General features: G+C 44.5%; 1 protein-coding gene across 1 annotated transcript in view; it reads left to right on the forward strand.

Moving 5' to 3' along the window:
- SYNPO2L (synaptopodin 2 like) overlaps positions 1 to 15,134 on the forward strand; it is a 35,356-nt gene extending 20,222 nt beyond the window's left edge. The window contains exon 4 of the mRNA XM_009087447.4: positions 8,471 to 15,134. Coding sequence (XP_009085695.3) covers positions 8,471 to 10,800 — 2,330 coding nt within the window. The 3' untranslated portion in view covers positions 10,801 to 15,134. The remainder of the gene's footprint in view (positions 1 to 8,470) is intronic.
- Positions 15,135 to 19,458: the final 4,324 nt, after the last annotated feature.

Raw genomic sequence — 19,458 nt, forward strand, 5'->3', positions numbered from 1 at the left:
CTGCTCTACCTTTGCACCTCACTGCAATCCTGCTGCCCCAGAGCCTGATAGAGACATGAATTTAGCTGAACATGTGTTAGCTCAAGATAAATCTAGCTGCAGATAATATTCTCTGGGGGGGGGAAAGATCTTTAGCATTTGAAGATGTATTTTTCATTTTTCCTAGTATTTCTACTGTATGAGATATCATTTGAAGCACCTTTTTTTAAACTATCAGTTACTCAGGCATTACTTCTATGTTATTATTGTCAGCACAGGGACTCTGACTCTGGGTCGCAGTTCCTCAGACATGGTCAAAGGTCATTCATCATCCTGCTGCTCACGAAGTAGTGTCAGAGTTTGTTTCCAAGCTGACACTTCCCTTGTCCTTGCAGATCCCCAGTTGGTTATTTTTCAAACTGTGTTGTCCCATATGTTAAGTTAACATAGTCTGGCCTTGCACATGCACTTCCACTCTGACTTAGGATGTGTAGGGCTGATGGGGAACAGTGGCATTAAATCAAAATTTTGCCAATAGCTCAGATGACAAAGGTGATTAGAGCAATAATCACACTGAAACAGCTATACATATAACCCCACAGACTATCTTAATCAAGCTGGTAGTTTTAGATTCCAGGGTTTTGACATATTAGTTGAAGGAATTTGTAATGCAAACAGACAACAGGAATCCTTTTCCCATCCAGTTGTTTCCATCAGTTCTGAAAGTGATATGGGACAAGGTTGGGACAAGTCTGCTCAGGGACAACACTGAAATGTTTTTGAGACAAAGTTGAGGGAGAGGCATAAAAGGGTGAGGCATAAAAGGACTTTGACAAGGAGTGATTAAACAACAGCCGTTACTTAAAAGAAGTGAGAGAAAATTATAGCTAGGAAGGAGAAAGCTGTCAACCTGGCTAATACTTGTTCTTCGGTTTCACTTAAACCCATCGTAGGAAGGGACATCAGTTTGCTGGGAAATGTGTAAAGCTTTACTGTCATCAGTATCTACCACTTACATTAACTAAGATCTCGCTCTTTGCAGAAAGAAACAGGAGCAGAAACGGGGGCGAGTAGCTTCAGCGTATCTTGATACACTGACTATACTGAAAAGGACAGGGCTGAGTCAGCTTCTCTGTAGAGGTCAAATGTAAGGAATTAATGAAACTTGTATCAGAATGGTCCTCAGTCCTTGCCAAGTATCTTGGAATAACGAGAAGGGTCTCAGGGAAAAAGACCAAGAATATACCCTTCTAGCAGACATAGGCTGTCACAATAAGAAAAAAAATCATTTTGCTTCAATTAGGTGCATGAAGTAATTTTTTGGTGCATATTTGCAGAAAACAAAATGAAAAGTAAAATCAACATGGACTAATAAAAAGTAGAAAGAATCTTTGACCTGCTCAGTAAGATGAGACTTCATGGCTAAAGGAATAACATGAACACAGTATATACTATGGTTTCTATAAGATACTTGATACAGTTCCACATGACTTTTCCAATGAGAGAAATATGGATGAGACAGGACTACCATAAGGTGACCACACAATTGGCTAAGAATAGAACAGAAAACATCGCTATTAATGGTTCATGATGTCAGATGAGCTAACTGGCTATGTTGGTAGTAGTGTTTCACTGGCCTTCTGAATCTAACAGGACTACCTCTATATTTTCACCCACAGAGCTTTAAACACTAATGTCAATCAAAGGTCCTCTCCACCTCAATGTTATATGACTGGCAAGGAGACAGATGATAAAAAATCCCAACCCTCTTCTCTTCTGTCAGTGGATCTTATTCTCTGCATTTAGACGGAACAAGCAGCATGTACTGTGGGGCACACCACAGCCCCAAAACTGCTGTTATTCAGATCTGGAACGTAGCTGAGACACCTTGCAGCTTCTCTCTGTTTTTTCTTCCCAGAGAAACCCAGGTGTGTGGGGGACACTGGGGAGGGAGGGGGGTTACCTGGACTGAGGAGCTCAAAAGTGTTCTCAGGTACACCACTGTTGTCTTCCTATCTGCTTTTTTCAGATGCTAATTTCTGCTAGTGAAGCTTTGTAAATGTGGCTTGTTTCTCTTGGATGTTGTACCTAGCAAGCAGTAAGAGGAAATAGCAATAATACCATTTTCAATGGGTGTCACAGGGATTCAATGGAGATTGCTGTGTATTAATTGGCAGATGACATAACACATGAAAGATATACAGTTGTCTCATGAAAGGCTAGAATTTTTAATGTAGCAGGAGCTTAAATAGTTGCAGAAAATGACTAAAATCAACTGGTTAATGAGACTATATGGTAAGTGGATTAATCAAGTCCGCATAGTGAGATCGTGAGCATATAGTTGTCTGTATTACTGGAGTGGATGTTGGATAGACTGAAAGACAAAGACATGATCAATCAGTGGTATCCTGCTGTCAGACATCAATTTTGTAAGCAGCAGACTTAGCAGATCTTGGTATCCTTTATGTTTTGTATTTGATGTCTCATTCTCTCATGTCTAGTAAATGCAAATCTGTCTGATGTCTATCACTCACATTCAAAATGAGAAAGCATTTGTGTGTGTGTGTGTGTGTGTGTGTGTTTGTGTGTTCTTCAGTTTTTGATGTCAAATTAAGACTGCACTCAGGCTTCTCACTTCCTTTGGTGGGGTCTCTCTCCTCTGCTGAGCCTCCTATTTCCATGTAAACTTGTAGGAGCATTATTGTATCTTTGTGACTTCACACTCTTAAAATTAGCAAATGGACTCAAACGCTATTAGCATGAAATGGGTAAGATCAAAAGACAAGCAGCAATGACTGCATAAACCTTTCAGAGGAAATTGGGCTAAAACTGCAAAAGACAAATTTACTAGTGCATTTAACAGACCCTGTCCTGGCAAAAGAAAGTTCTCCTTTGGGAGAAGGCTATGTAGAGAATATCCAGGGCCCAGGTGTGAGCTGTCAGCACAGAAAAACTGGCCATGTGTGCTACCTTTTGCAGTTTTGCCGTTACTTTTCCATCCAGCTCAGAAAGAAGGGCAAACTGTCACCCAGCTGAGAGATTTTTTTGAAGGAAAAAGCTATTCAAGTCTCCAGCAGGATACCATGAGACTAAGATATTGCAGCCATGCACAGTGATGTCTCTACACCCTCTCTACCTAACAGAGCTCTCCAATAGCACTATGGCTAAGAGTGCTCAAAAATCTCCAAAATGAATGGGCATGTTTTTTTCCCCTGAGCTGTTAATTTACCTTCAGAAAAGCCTGTTTCTTTCTGTTTTTCCAAAACCATGAGATTGCAGTGGAGCAGTGTCTCACTGGCACACTTAAAATCACTAGCCATTTAAGAAGAAACACTGGTTTGACAAGTATTTTAACTATTTAACCTCAGACACATGCTAAAGTGTTGCAGACTTGACTAGGACTGTAGCATTTGTCTGTAGCGTCATAAATTGAAGCTGAAGCCATATTTGTGTTTTATATTATGCACAGGTTATGTGAAGGAAGTGTGCAAATATCCAAGAATGACAAATATTTCCTATCCCAAGAGTTTTAGCTTTACTTTGAGGGAAAAGAATATATACTCCTCTGCTTAACTGTTTGCAATTTAAATACTGATCAAAGCTTTAAAGGTTGGAACTTTCAACAGGGAAATACTTAGAAGGTCAATATAACCCATCCAAATCTCATTTTGAAAGGACTTCAGGTATGTAAAGTATGAGATGTCTGTAGCCTCTAATGGCTTACTGAGATATTTGCAACATTAGCCATGGAAAAATGACTTTGTCTAACATAAATAGCTGGAAGAACAAAATTTGAGGTGACCTCTTTTGAAAAAAGCAGTTGACAAGTAGCATTTCATCACAGAGGAACAGGCTCTTTAGCTCTAGCTCTTTATCTCTAGAAGTAGCAGAGTATCTTATTTTCTAGAATTTGGTCTTAGTAATAAAATTTACCATTTTTTGTTTCGTAGAGAACATGAACAGTATCTGACCTTATGTAAGCCTGCTTGTTCAGTAGCTTGCTTGGGCATTAAAATGCTTTCTTTTAATAAGGCCTGATCTTGAAATGATTTGTACTTTTTACACTTCTCTTTACTGTAATTAGTAACAAAAATCATTTCACTTCAGTGAAACTTAGTTAAGAAGAGAACTTCTATAGGCTTTTCTTAATAGAAATTTTTTCTTTTTGTGGATTTTGTGAAAACAAAAAGTTTTCAATAGAAATTATTCACAACACCAACAGAATTTATGAGTTTATAACCCTTCCTTTTAGTCTTTTATCTATTCCATTTGAATGTTCTTACAAGAGACAGAGCTGTATTTTCATTCCAGAGCTGTATTTTCATTCCATTCAATATTAAAAGGTTTCCCCAAAGACACATATATATACATATATCCCTATATGTGTAAATATTCATCAAAGAAGAGGCTGAGCCACTTTCATTGCTCTTGCTCTAAGAGCCTTTGTATGACACATGACAGGTCTCTCCACAGCAGTGTTGCCTTGTGGGGGTTATCTTCTTGGTGTGCAGTGATGGCTGCTGGATTTCAGCATGTAGGGTCAGACCCTCATTTTTCCAGTCTCTCTAACACTGGAGATTGTCTGCCAAGGCTACAGAATTGCTAAGGCTGGGGCTGCTGGGAGGGAGAATCATGGGAGGGTGTCCTTTGGCCATGGCTTTGGGTTTGTCTCACAGGAGCTATTGCTCGAGTACAGAAAGGAGTGGTAAGACAGGACCTAGACAAAGTGTAAAGAGATGCTGAGCAGGCCACAACTGCAGACATCTGCAGACTTCCCAGCACCATCAATTCCCTTCCTTCCCATCCACCACAGTCCTCACTATCAGCATCTCATCTTTCAACACCTCTCAGTCTCCTGTGCTGGAGGTCTGAATGGTGCTACCAAAACACCTCTCCCTGGTTTCCAAATGCTCTGTCACCCTCCCTGGGCACAACCACGCTTTCAATGTAGGTAACAGCCTCTGCTGTTTTAATTCAGCTGAGCAACTTCCCTGCAGGCATCCAGAATCCTAATGCTCCTCTGTTAAATGTTCCTCCTCTGTGTACACAACAGAAATCTGAATCATGGACTGGTTCTCCTCAGACATGGAAGAAAATTGATACACACAGGAAAGCTCCTGTTCTCTCTTTTCTTCCTCTTTACCTGGAGCTGAGTGCTCTCTGAGAGTTTCAGGCAAGGAAAGTTATTTTTCTCCTGAAAAATAGAAGCAGGTTTCTTCTGCTTCTCCATGTTGGACATGCACATTGTGTTAGTTCTATCTCTCTGAAGGGCTCTTTGGCACAGAAATGCTGGACATTGAGGCATTGGTAACACTAACTTGATGCCTGCACCTTTCTAACCTGAAGCTTGCACCATAGAAGCTGTGATAATATAGACTATATTTTCTTATTTTAAAATTAAAAATAGGAGTTTCTGCTTACGGGGGGTACAGGGAGGGGGAAAGAATAAGTGTAAGTGCCAGGCGACAATGTCCATCACACTGCTCAGTGATGAAGCCATGAAGACAAAAATAGACAAAGTGACCTCATGGCTTTCAGCAGCAAAGGCTACGAGACAAAAGAGAGGCTTTAAAAGGCTTGTGGACTGATAGCAAAGAGCTTGGACATCTCAGAGTTTTGGTTCTGCTCCAGAAGAGCTTTGCTTTGCTCGTCTCTCATTGCCTCTCTTTCTGTTTATGGGGAGTTGTGAATTAAACGGGCTTTGTGACATGCCCAGTTCTCCAGGTCTGGACTCTACTCTTTCAAGCTTGGATCAGCCTTATGCAGGTACAAATCTTTCTTTTCTTTTTCTTTTCTTATTCTTTTCTGTTATTTCTTTTCTTTCTTTTCTTTTCTTTTTTCTTTTCTTTTATTTTCTTTTCTTTTCTTTCTTTTCTTTTCTTTTCTTTCTTTTCTTTTCTTTTATTTTCTTTATCTTTTCTTTCTTTGTCTTTTCTTTCTTTTCTTTTCTTTCTTTCTCTTCTTCACTTCTCTTGCTTCTATTTCTCTTCTTCCTTATTCTTCCTTTCCCCTACTTTTTTTAGCCTACTCTCCTGACCCCATTCTTTTGCCTATTCTGATTTCATTCTTGCTCTTTACCTTCTACAAGTCATCTTGTAGATTTCTCTTCCTGTTTTTTCTTAAACTGTTGTGGAAGATTGTAGCTTGAATAGCATGACCATTTTCTGTTGGGAGGACTGGTGTAATTAGTCGTGTGCTTTAGCCTTTGATGAGGAGAAAGGCAGGAAGAAGAAAAGAGAGAGGTGAGAAGCAGGTCCCAGAGGGCCCTATTTGCCAGCTCCTTCAGAGCACAGGACAGTTCAGAGCAGCTTTCTAGGAAAGTTGTACATGAATCCTAATGCTGAGCTAGGACTACAGGCTGGTGGAGTTAAAGCCAAGACCATGTTCTGTTACATTTTCTCTGACAGTATTTGCTAGCCCAGAGTTTAGAATCGGCACTTCCATGGTAGTCTGCTGTCAGAAAGGGCTGTGCAGACATCACTTTGAATGGTGTTTCTTCCTGTTAGCTCCTGATGCTAGAAATCCTCCTGTGAGTCACTCAGGCCAGAGTTTACATATTCTGCACTTGACTAAGATTCTGTGGTGCAGCTCTTTCTCCTTGTAAATTTAGAGGCAAAATACCACCAGGTGAGGTATAGCTTTTAGTAAGGCTGTTTGTAGCAACTTCCCTTATTTTCTCCATTGTCAGAACCCCTAGAGACACAGGCATGCAGATTTGTAAATGAAGAGGGCAGACCTTCAGGGCTCTCTGTGACTGCCCTGAAGAACACTAAATCTACACATAAACCTGGACACTACTTCAGTCTTGGTTCAGCAAGATTCAGGAGTTATTCTGTAAGGAAAGTTTTGCCAAGAGCCTTCACTTTGCAAATGCAAGTACAAATAATGAGCCCTTTCAGCATTGCTTTTCCTGTGTCTAGTTCTGGGTGCAAAGGAGAGGAATGGACTGTGCATCCATATGAAGTGATCTCAAACCACAGAATTCCCCTTGCTGAAATCCCAAAGCAGCAGCATGTGCTATGGAATGGCTGCAAACTTTGAGAGCTTCCTGGAAGGATGACTGCTTTGCAAATCAACACTTTATTTTCAGCATGGAAAGGGAAGCTTTTTCTGCTGTGGTTACACTGATGCAGTATGGAATGATGACACCACAATTGTGTAGACTAGAAAGGTTTTGGGAGACTGCAGACCTCAGGAAAACTAGTAAACTTCTTAACTAAGCTCCCTGTCCCTCACCACAGGTGACTCTGTGACAATAACAGGTTCACATTGAATGAATGCTTTGTGATAAAATGATCAGAAGTGAGATCCTGAGAGGACTGAGCAGCTTCCATCATCTCTTGAGCTAAACAGCCAAATCTGCCCTAGCGGCGCCTGCCTTGCGTAGAAGAGAACGCGCGCGCGGAGCCCGAGCAAGGAACGAGACGGGCAGAAGGGTCCAGCGAACGAGAGAGCGTCGCCAGAGCCGCGCCGAGCAGCCGCAGAGACATGGAGACGGAGAGGCAAGATGGAGACAGGGCGTAAGACGCGAAGGGCAAGAGAAGACGAGCAATGGCAGTAGACCGGCAGCGAAGCGAACGAGACGCGCCGAGACTCCAGAGACGAGCCTGCGGAGCCGCGCCGCCAGACCGCTAAAAGAAAGAAGCGAAGAGAGGGGGAGGGGACGCTCGCAAGAGAACGGAAGCAGCGAGACGCGCTAGCGAATGAAGACGCGTCTGACTACGCTCTCCTCTCCTCAGCAGATCGAGAGAAGCAGCCATAGTCCAATGCGAAGTAATCAGCGAGAGGTACCGCTGCCTATGGTACCTCTCCCGCCCTCTCCCGCATCCTCTCCTCTCCTCCTCCCTCTCTCTCCGCTTCTCTCCTCTCTCCTCCCCTCCCCTCCCCAATCATTCTTCCTTTGCCTCCTGCAGTGGCAGGGCTGCTGCAGAGCAGCAAACAGCCCTACACACCATGCTGCTGCAACACACTGACTGTAGCTGACGTTGCAGGGCTTAGATCAGGAGCAGCCCTGCTGTGCCTGCAGAGCACCTCTCCTTTTGCACACGTGCAATCCTCTAAAATGGTAGAATGAATATCTACAGAAAGCAGGGCTCCACCTTCAGGGTGAAAAATAAATGGTAAAAATTTCCACAAGCAAGGGAAGCACTGTAAAAACATCAGGGACGCTTGTTCTCATGCTTCAGAAATAGGAAATCCCAGCTCTGATGAGGAAACAGACTGGCCATCAGAGTGGGAGGAGTTCCCTCCCCACACCTGCATTGACTCCTATTGCATTTGCAGGGAAAGAGAAAACTGCTCCTGATTTTCTAGCAACAGTTATAAGACACAGTTTATAAAGACAGTTTATATAATCAGCAAAAGTGGAATGAATAAAAGTGCAAGGGGTGTGTTTCCTCTTATGTGCACTAGGACACCTATAGCCATTTCACTGTCCAACTCTGCCCACCCTTTTCTGATCTCTCAGAGTGCCTCTCTCTATCTCTTTCAGAGCTCCACCGCCACGAAAGCATCCAGGAGAAGAATGTAAAAGAAGCCAAAACCAAGTGCAGAACCATTGCATCCCTGCTGACAGATGCACCCAACCCCCACTCCAAGGGGGTGCTGATGTTTAAGAAACGCAGGCAGAGGGCTAAGAAGTATACATTGGTAAGCTTTGGCAGTGTTGATGAAGACCGCTCCTACGAGGAGGAAGACGGAGTTTTTCCAACCAGTGAATCTGAATTTGATGAGGAAGGTTTCTCTGATGCCCGAAGCCTAACTAATCACTCAGACTGGGACAACGCTTACCTAGACATTGAAAAATCCAAATCTGACTCTGAACAGAAGGAAGAGAAACAAAAAGGTTTGAGTGAGGCCTCAGGTAAAGGAGCACGATTATTTGAGCAGCAGAGGGAGCGGGCTGGGAAGTACACAGTTGAGAAAACACCAGTGCAGAAGAGCCCAGCACTTGCCCCAGCTGCCCAGCCAAATCAGGGCACAGTGAACGGAGATATGCCTGTGCCAGAGAAGGCAGACAATGTGCCCCTCAGCATCCACCTGGAAGCTGTGCAAGTGCCCAGCAAGCAGCCAGCCCCCACTCAGCTCCTGACTGCCCCCAGCCCCACTTTCTTCCCTCCTCCCCCAAGCACCCCTGACCCCTTCTCTGCAAGTTCAACAAGCATGTTCAACAGGTCTGCACGGCCCTTTACTCCTGGCTTTTCTGGTCAGCGTCCAGCAACATCCTCTGTCATCTTTAGGCCACCTGCACCTAAAAAACCCACTGAAAGTCTGGGTGGGCAAAGCACAGTGGTTCCCCCTTTCTCACCTCTGGTTCCAGGAACACCTGCCAATGCACCAGTGCCAACACAGCGTGGTCCAGTCAGCTCCTCCACATCTCTGTATATTCCTGCACCAGGAAGACCAACATCACCACTGGAGTCACAGCCAAAAGGTGGAGGAAGTGCTTCAGAGGTCAAGCCTTCTGCCAACACTGCCCGGACATCCACCACCTCTATCTTTCTGTCAACTCCCTCAAAGCCAGGAGGGGATGTGGCCTCTGCAGCATCCCAGCCACGAGTCCCTGGAACAGCCTCTTCTTCGTTGTATATTAGTCCAGCACCATCACAGCACATGAGAAGCAGTTCCCCTGTGCCAAAACAGCCTTCTCCTGCCATCACCCCAGCAATGCCACGACCTCCTTCAGAGCCCTTAACCTCCAGGGAGCAGAGGATTGCTGTGCCAGCTCCCCGCACAGGCATCCTGCAAGAGGCTCGCCGACGGGGCAACAAGAAACCCATGTTCAGTAAGATTGAGGAGAAGAAGAAGAATTCACCCAACCCTGAGCTCCTGTCTCTGGTGCAGAACCTGGATGAGAAGCCAAAGGGTGACCACCCTGCGGCAGGCTTTGAGTCTGGGCCTGAGGAGGACTTCCTCAGCCTGGGTGCTGAGGCCTGCAACTTCATGCAGTCCTCAGGCCGCAAGTTCAAGACCCCACCTCCAGTGGCCCCCAAGCCTCAGCAAGATGCTGGATTGGTAAATGGGGCCCAGGACATGCCTCAGCTCAAAGGCAAAGGGGCAGAGCTCTTTGCCAAACGCCAGAGCCGCATGGACAAATTTGTGGTGGAAACAACACCGAAGCCAGACTACAAGGCCAGGACCCCTTCTCCATCCCCTTCTCTACCCTCATGCTGGAAATATTCACCCAACATCCGGGCTCCCCCTCCAATAGCTTACAACCCAATGCATTCCCCTTTCTATCCCCTGGCAGCCAGCAAATCTCAGGCTAGCAAAGCAGAGAGCAAAGTGAAAAAGGCACCTGGCCAGAAATCAGGGATCAAGGTCATTGATTTAATGCGCCACCAGCCCTATCAATTGAAGTCAGCCATGTTCTGTTTTGGGGATCCCCCAAGCCCCAGCACTCAGACTACTCCTGGTCAGCCAACCCCACAGGCTAGCTCATCCTTCATGGCAGCCAAGCAGGTCCCTGTGAAAATGGCCAAGACCCAGGAGATTCGTCGCTTCTCCACTCCGGCTCCCATGCCAGCCTCCAGCAGCCTGGCACCCACTGTGCTTGTGCCCCGCTCAGCCACCACTCTGGATGAGCCATTGTGGAGAACAGAAATGGCCTCTTCTGCCCCTGCTACACCAGCACCCTTCCAGGTGGAGCTCAGCCCCTCCCCTAAGCCATATCAGAGCTCCCCAGAGCCTGGACAGGTGGGACAGGGACCTCCTCCAAACTCAGCCTCTGCCTCTCGGTTTCAGGTGGCCAGGCCCAAATTCTCTGCAGCAAGAACAGGCATGCAGGCCAATGTGTGGAGGCCAAGTTTTGGCCATCACTGAGGGAGGCACCCCCCCCATCCTGTCTGTGGCCCCACAGAGATAGCGCTTGTTTTGTCTTTCATGTCAGCTCAGTACATTGGGATGAGTGACACAAAATGAAGGGAAAAAAAACCCCAAAATTACTGCCCTTCAGCACTACCCCCTTCCCCAGCCTCCCCTTGGTCTCAGATGGGATGCTTCATAGAAAGGCTTACTGGCTGTGGCTACAGTAGGAGGAAGAATGTCGAGAGAGGGCATGTGTGTGGTACACAAAGACTGGGAACTTGTACACAGCAGCAAAACCCACCTCCAGAGGGGATGAATTATCTCAGAGGGGGCAGAGATTATCTCACATGGAGACACACATGAAGCAGTAGTTTTCCTTTCCCAAGGGCTTTGTAGTCACTCCTGCATGGAAGGAAACTAGGAGGCAAGATCTTTCCAGGAAGAAAGGGTGAGAGGTGGGATTACAGAGCAGAAGCTGCAGCTTTCCCATGTGACTGTTCTTCTCTGATTCTCCCAGTCTGTACATGTTCACTTGTGTGTGCACACACACATACACACAGCAACACTCAGCAGGGAGTGAAAGGACAAGTGGGGCCTCACCTGGAACATTTCTCCCAGAATTCCCTCTGTGGGAGCATGGGAAAGAAGGCAAGAGAGCAGAGTGAGCAGTGGTGTTTGCCCATGCACATGTGGGCAGTGTGGCCTGCTCCCGAGAGTGCCCATGTGTGACTGTTCCTCAAGTCACCAGGGCTGGGGGTAAAAAGGAGAGTCATCCTAGCTGGTATTAATTACCACTATCAGGTCTGGAAATAGTTTGCCAAAGAGGGGCTTTGAGGGGACTTGATGGGGCTGTCACCAGCTGTGGGAACTGCAGAAGGAAGTATCCATTTTTGAGGAGACACAAAGTCAAAGTTAAGCTCAGGCACTGTCTGGTTGGCACAAAGAAAGGCCCTGCAGCACCAGTCCCACTGAACAGGATATGGATGCTGTAAGTAGAAAGGTGGATTGCATGGGAGGAGGTACAGTTGGCTTTAAAATGAGGCAGGACTGAATATGCATTTGTTCATGATCTTTTGGTTTAGTTCAGGATAGAAGCGGGGCTAGATTAGAAATGGGTCATGACATAAAACTTGCTGAAAGCTTTGTGATGAGGGGAAAACGGAGAGCCTTTACAGACATTCTCAGCATGGAAGTGGAGGTCAGGAAAAGAGAAAGTCACAAGTAAAACTCCATATGAAATGACTTAGGTATTATTGTGGGGCCTATTTGGTAAAAGCTGAAGTGCTCTGAGAATCCCAGAGGATCTGCATACATATATACAGAGTTCGGTTTGCTGGTGATGCTGGGGAACCAGTACTGGTTATTCCTTGAATGTCCCAGGCTAGCTTCCAACTTAATCTCTACACTACAGGCATACAGAAAGAAAGCACTGCCTTCCCAAGAAAGAATTCAGCATTTTAGTAGGGACTGTGCATGTGTGTGTGCATGTCATCTATACTCTGGGTTACACACCCCCAGCCATTTACTTTCTGTTTGTGATCCTCCTTTGCCAGCAGCCACTTTTCCAGGGTGATCCCACAAGTACACCAAGAAAGTATTGCTCCTGGAAATCTGGCTCCAACACAGCAGATACCTCAGCTTCAGGGAAGGGGTTTGCCACCTCTTTCTTGGTCAGGGTTGCCCAGTCTTTTGCAAAACCCAGAGGAATGTGTACAGAAGGCAGAATGAGGGTCCCAAAGCCCTCTCTCCTTGAGACAGGTCTCCCCCTCATTAGACTTGCTCCTTGCTTCAAGCAGTAGCCATTCCCTGACTGGACTGAGCACAAACTTTGGATATGCAAAAGTGTAGGTTCTGGGGGGAAAAAAGGAATGCTAGTGGGTCTGAAGCAGTCTGTATGCAGTGCAGGTAGTGTTGTTTCATACTAAATCTAAGCCAACCTTCCTCTGCATAGCAAGAGGTTATGATGTGTAGCTTTTTCCTGATAGCTGGGGATCCACTTTTTCTTGGAGGCTTGAAAATCTTTCTTTGTGAGCACCTGGAGATTTTTCATGTGTGCTCTCGTGTGAAGAAAAAGAAGGCTGGAAACCCGAGCCAGCACCTCTGATCCTGGACAATCTTTGGAGGGAGAGAATGAGAGAAAAGGAGAAGTAATTCACAATTCTGCCTTTGAATCCTTCACACTCTGGCTGGACTTTTTTTGCACGCCTGTGTTTGCAGTGCACATACCTGGTGGCCTGAAACATATTATAAACATGCTGGGAAGAGAGGAGGACAGAACTTACATCTTACTTGGCACACTGTCAACTATGGGAGAAGATTGTAAGAAAAGCCATGGGAATACCTTGAGTTAATGGCCAAAGGTGAGGCTGAGTCAGAAGAGATGCTGCCTGTGGTATGACATAGGAGCAGCCAACCTGAATTGATGAGGAGATTATGTCCTTGAAAAGTCCCAGAGAGGATGTCTTAGGAGAAATCATTACCCCAGTTAATTCAGATCACCAGAATCCATTTAGCTCCAGTGAAGAGGAGAAGCCATGCTATAAAACCTATCTCAGATGATTGCTTTCTCACTCATCCTGTACTGCATTGCATTGCCAGCGTTTCTGGGGGAAAAAAAAAAAAAAGATTAAAAAAGTAAACAAAACAAAACAAAACAAAAAGACAATAAAAAAAAAAAAGACCTGTGTGCAAACTGAACCTCTGTGACTCTTCCCCAACATGGAGGGAGGAATCTTCTATTTTATCTAGGAAAGCTCTATGAAGGAACTCAAGAAGTAGCAGTGCTCCAAAAGCTTTGTCTCTCATCTTGTGGAGTGTTGTCTGTCCCTGGCTAGTGATTTAAGCCATTAGCCTTAGACAGAAAAGCTAGCCCAGGCTGAAAGCATTACCAAACTCAGGTGTAGAGAGGGGTTGTGTGGACCAGAGGAAGGGTGCTCAACACAATTCTGCAGTCAAGAAATAACCTCAGAAAGTTTGAATCTTACTCCAGTATCCCTTTCCCTCAGGCCCATAAAGTAAGTGCTCTCAGGGCCTGAAAGTCTCAGGAATTCATTTTACCACTGGAAAAATAAAGAAGTCTGGCCTCAGTATGTAAGGGAGATTGCATGGGTTTAGTATTTTAGTGATCCCACTCCAGATTTCTGAGAGACAATGATTTCTGCTGAGGAGTGATTGCCAAACACCATTCAGTGTTAGATATCATTATCCAAGTGAGTAGAATAAATGCATTTGCCCCATAATTTCTGATAGTGTAGTGGGCAGGAAATGAAAAATTTAGGTTTGACTGGAGAACAAATATTAAATATAAGAGCAAGGAAAAGAACCAGGAGGCTGGGAATCCTGCATTTTACTTATATCCTTGCTTCAAAGCTATGTTTAGAAGCAAAACCAAAGTAGTTTAATAGATTTCAGCCCCTCACAAACTTTTCTGGATCCTATGCTGACACAGGACTGATCTGCAGAAGCAGAGGCAGTTGCAAATGAGGCCTACAGTGCTCATGTATCTCAAATAAGGCCTGTAGCTGCAAGTAGCATGAGATGAGAAATAATACTGAGATGCATCTGTTAAGTTTTAAAGAAGAAACCTGAACTACTGCTGGCTTTAAGCAGCTCTGCTAAGGTCTGCTCATGAAAATCCTGTGGCTGGTCTGTTTAAAAGGTCACAGGTGAGGTTACAAGGAATACTTTTGAAACATGTAAGATTGTCTTGAGCCCCTCCAAATGTCTAATTCCTCAGCTGTTGAACAAGCAAAGACATAAACAGTTGTTTGACAAGTTTTAGCTCCCACCTGTTAAGTTATAAGCTGCAGTGGTAGGCCAAACCCCAGTGTTCCTTTGTTAAGTATTTGAAGATGTCTTCATGGACTCTGATTTAAAACTGCCTATCATCTCTCCTCTCTAGCATGCTGCAGGCTACACATTGCAGCTATGGCAATTCAGGGGTTTTATCTTTGCTTCAGAAGTAACAGTCCCTTCCCTCTCAATATATGGGAACACTTACCAGAGATAACCTCAAGACCCTGCAGCACCTGGGAGGAAGCATCTCAGAAGAGACTGGTGTGATGAGGAGTCACTGATACCAGACACGAGCACAGTGTGAGGCAAGATTGTTCCTCTAAAAGAATATGCTCCCTTTCTGCTGTAATATCCAGCACTCCTACTAAACCCTGTTCCTAGAAGAGACCCATCAGTGCTCTGAAAATGGGAGCTCAGCAGCAGCGCTCTGTCTGGTGAAAGGTGTGACCCCAGATGAACAGAGTTGGCATCTTTGTTTATAGAAATACCTTTTTTCCTTTTCTGTTTTGTCTTTTCTTTTTTTTCCAATTTACAATCACTTTCTATTTGTTTGTGCAGAGAAATAAACTTGTGATATGCACTTTACATGTGGCATTTTGTCACTTTCTTTGCTTGGCACACAGGAGGAATTGCTATGTGTACAGCACATACATTTAGCTACTACAAACTGCTAAGGACAAGAGAATATAAGGAGCTCAAAAAAGGATGGGATGTCTCAGCAATAAAAACACCTAGGTTGGACTTAAAGCCTCCATACATTAAAAAGGCACCATGCAAGCAAAAACTTAAGTGAGATCCAAAACTTCAGTACTGCAGACTAAAAAACACTCACTCACTGACAGATGGAAGACATTTGTGGACCAGCCTGAGTTGGCCTGCCCCATCACTGCCCCTCAGCCTCTTCTAACCTAAACCCTACCCTTTGTTTGTAAATCCAGTATCAGTGGAAGTTGGTCAGCTCTGATAAATCCAAATAGAAACTTGCATTGAACATTTCAACTTAATATTAACCAAGATATCAGAAAAACAAGTCAGTCAGAAAATCAAACATTGTATTCCAGGCTCCAAGTCTAATTCTAACTCTAAACTTAACCAATCCAATTCATGTTAAAGTCTACTCAGTTTCTGGGTCCTGAGAGGTTCATTGTGTTCAGTTTAGGACAAGTGTTAGCAGGTTGCCCTTCCCTGAGTGAGGCATACCTCACTCACAGATAGCACATCCCAAACACTGCAAAAGACTCTGGGATCAGCTCTAGGATTAGACTGCAGGCTCTGGACTGCAGGCTCTGGACATTTTTCCAAGTATAGTTTTGTGGATGTTTGTCAGATAAATTGTAAGGAGGGCTTCCTTTTGCAGTGGTCTGGAGGTAGGTTGTGGGACTATCCAGCATATTTCTGATTGACTTGCCATCAGAAAATGCAGAAAGGGGCAGCAATGTTTGCTGATGCCAAACCTAAGCTTCTGTCCAACCAGAAGCACAGCTCCCAGAAAAGTGAGTATACAGATGCACAGGCTGCAGATTAGGACTGCATCTTGTTTTGCTTAATAAATCTGACATAGTAGGATTATCAGCTACTCCAGATGGTTTGACACATTGCAGGACAGTTGCTGTATCTAGGGGTCTTAATTAAATTCCATGTTAACCTCTACAACCTTCTCAAGTGAGAGTCATTTCCTCTCAGAGCAGATCATGTCAAAAGGAGCCAGACAAACAGACTTTGAAAGGTGGAACAGGAACCTGCCAAGCCAAAGGATTACTAAACAGCTATGTAGCAGCCTAGGGATTAACCTGGTCTTCAGTACCCATCTTAGAGAGAAGTTTAAAACCGGAAAATAATAACGTGCATAGTGGAGATATCTACCCCCAAACAACTACACCTGATGGAAGGAGAATGTGCAGCAAAAAGCGCAGCAGGGAAGTACGTGGCACACAGGAAAGACAAGGCTATTCCCCGACAGTTCAGACCTACCGTTTCAACGGCCACTAGATGTTGCCACTGCTCTGCTCTGAGTTACCCGGGATTTTGGCATTCGCCTGATGTGGTGTTAAGTCAAGAGGGTTTAAAATCTTAGGAAGTCCTTTCTTCCTAATCTATCCTCTTTTGACGTTCACATATGGTGTTGCTCAGTCCCACATACCAGAGGAGAAGGTCAGGCTCATACCAGAGAGTTTTGGCACCCAGGGGCTTACTGCAGCTTGCGGGGGGATTCCTGGGTCACGCAGACAAACAGGCTGCCCAGTAAGTGACACGCCACGGGAGCGGCAGCTATTTCCACACACACTCCAGATCTGTGATCAAATCCCACATATTTCTGTCCCAGTCCTATGTCTCACTGTGCATTAAGCCCACTTCGTGGCTCAAAAGAGCCTGGCATTTATTATTTCTCCTACTTTGGTGCTACAAGTCTCCCTGATGTCTGTGTAAACTGGAACAGGTTAAGAACACATGAAATATTTTACAATAACAAAAATTATATTTGTTTTATCATCATCACCAAAACCATAACCAGGAAAAAAGCACCAAACCAAGAGTCTTGCAACTTTTTTTCAGAACTGATTGAATAATGTTGGAATCTGCTGTTTACTTTCCACAAAGATCAGTCCTGGGCATCAGGGAAAAAGAAGAACAAGGGCAAGGTTTAATTCTCTATCTTGGAAAAATTAGAGTGGTGAAGACTGATGCTGTTTTCCTGACTTCTACATGATCAAAATGTGCTCTGGACACAGCTCTGCTGCTGATGCTTCACTGAAGTACTGCTTGTGTCTATTTAGCAGCATAATAAGGCACATTTAATATGCTACTCTTTAAAGAAGTTTGTAGGCATTGACAACTTGAAGTCAGACCATTTGAAATTAGGTATACAAGAATGTAGAGCAAAAATAAATTAATTTTGTCAGAGAAAGCAAAGCTTGGTTTAGGCTGTTCTTCAGGTCACGTAAAGTGTATTTGGAAAGAGGGAGGTGGTCACAGTGAAATAAAGACAGTTTCTTGTATGATTATAAACTCTCTGAAGTGGTGAAAAATCCTACAGGCAGCACATATACTACCCCACTGGCATGAATGGAAATTCCATGTACTTAAGCAAGGATTGAATTTAGCCACCAAACCACACCACAGTCCAGGGAAACCCTTCCACCCTAAACAAAATTAAACCACCTCAAGCACAGCTTGTAGTGATTAAAACCCCTTAGCATTGACTAGTATGAGTGGGTAAGATAACAGTAAGATAACAAATATCTTCTTCTGAGTTCATTGCATTATTTATGGAAGGGATAGAAGATTGGTACACTATTCCAGTGCAAAAAGGCCATTTTCCTGCTGAACTTGGCACTATGGCAGGACACAAGTGAAGTCTCTGCTAGACCCACAATTGACATTTATAGACTTGTGAACTAGACATTCCTGTGTCTCAGGAGAAACTGTGTATGGAAAGGAGAAACGAGCAGGATTTAGTTGTCAGTGTGGAAACTGAAAATAAAGACATATTTTATTTGAAGGTAGAGTAGGAGGTAAGAATCTCAGTTTAAGGTGTATCTTGGTGCTTAAGTGTCAGACACAAGAGTGCCTTATACAAAACACCCTATAAATCCTGGTGCCATGCTAATAGGTTTGGTGCCATCCTAATGGGCTCAGGCTCCATTCAGTTCCTTCCAGATGTACTCTTAGGTCCCATTTCTCACCTGGTATATGTATAGTTCTCACATGAGACATTTACTAGGCAAACATATGCTTTATTTACATCAGACCACAGTTCCCATTACTATTTAAATCTGGACTTTAGCATCCTTAGCCTTGACCCTGACTCTGCTTGCCTCTTGCCCTTTGGGCTGGGGATCCACACCAGGCTTTTTTCTCCTAGAGCTGGCTCATCCTGAACTATCAGTGCCTTGTTCCTGGTCCAAATTGCAGGTCATGCCTGCTCACTGTCTGATTGAGACCCTCACAGAGTCTCTCTTGAGTTTTATAAGAGTGACTTATAAAGAAACACATCTGTTTCCTGCTCACTTGCAATTACCATGGGGCACTCTGCTCCCTTCCAGAATGCTCACCTTCTCTCTCTCTCTCTGCAGCTGCCTAGGGTGGGAGGAAGCAGAGGTGCACCAGGTCATGTGACAGGGAAGAGCAATCATATACTTCCCTGCTACATCATCTTTTGGAGCTACACCATGCCTCAAAATCCATCAGGTTCCACATGCTATCCAGCTGGCACAAGCTGTACCCCTAAGGTAATTTGTGCTCAGAAAGGCCCAGGAGATAACTGGAGAAATAAAACAGATATAGAATGGTCTGAAAACAGCTGCTGGAAGCAAGTAGAGAGGAGGCAGAGCTTAGCATCAGCTTAGTTACCACAAAAAGGTGCCATGTAATGGTAGCTGCGTTTCTCAACTTCTCACCTGATGATATAAATCACATTAATTTCTCAGATGATTATCAAAATGGAGCTAGAAACTTCTTAAATTTAGATGTAACTCTACCTCAGGCCTTTGGGAAAGGAGAGGCAAAGGGCTCTGATTTTAAGCAATAAAGCATCACACTGTGTTTGTTCTCACCCTGTCCCTCCATATGCCACCACCTTGTGGCAGGCAGTGTCTCCCTTGATGAATTATGAATGAGTATTTAAAGCACAGGAATTTGAATAGGAGAGCAACATCTCCAGGAGCACAACTGGATGTCACAGCAGACACTGGGCACTCTGGCCAAATGTCAAGCACAGTGCTAAACCAAGAATTAACATGGTGAGAAAAACACTGCTCCTTGTACAATCTGCAGTGAGCAGGGCTTGGCAGCACCAAGAGACCCGCTCCTCTATGGCCACCTGCACTTCTGCAGAGTGGGTGTGATGTGTGGACAGATGGTCAGCTGTGACAGTAGTAT

Source organism: Serinus canaria, chromosome 6 (assembly GCF_022539315.1).
Source record: "Serinus canaria isolate serCan28SL12 chromosome 6, serCan2020, whole genome shotgun sequence".
NCBI lineage: Eukaryota > Metazoa > Chordata > Aves > Passeriformes > Fringillidae > Serinus > Serinus canaria.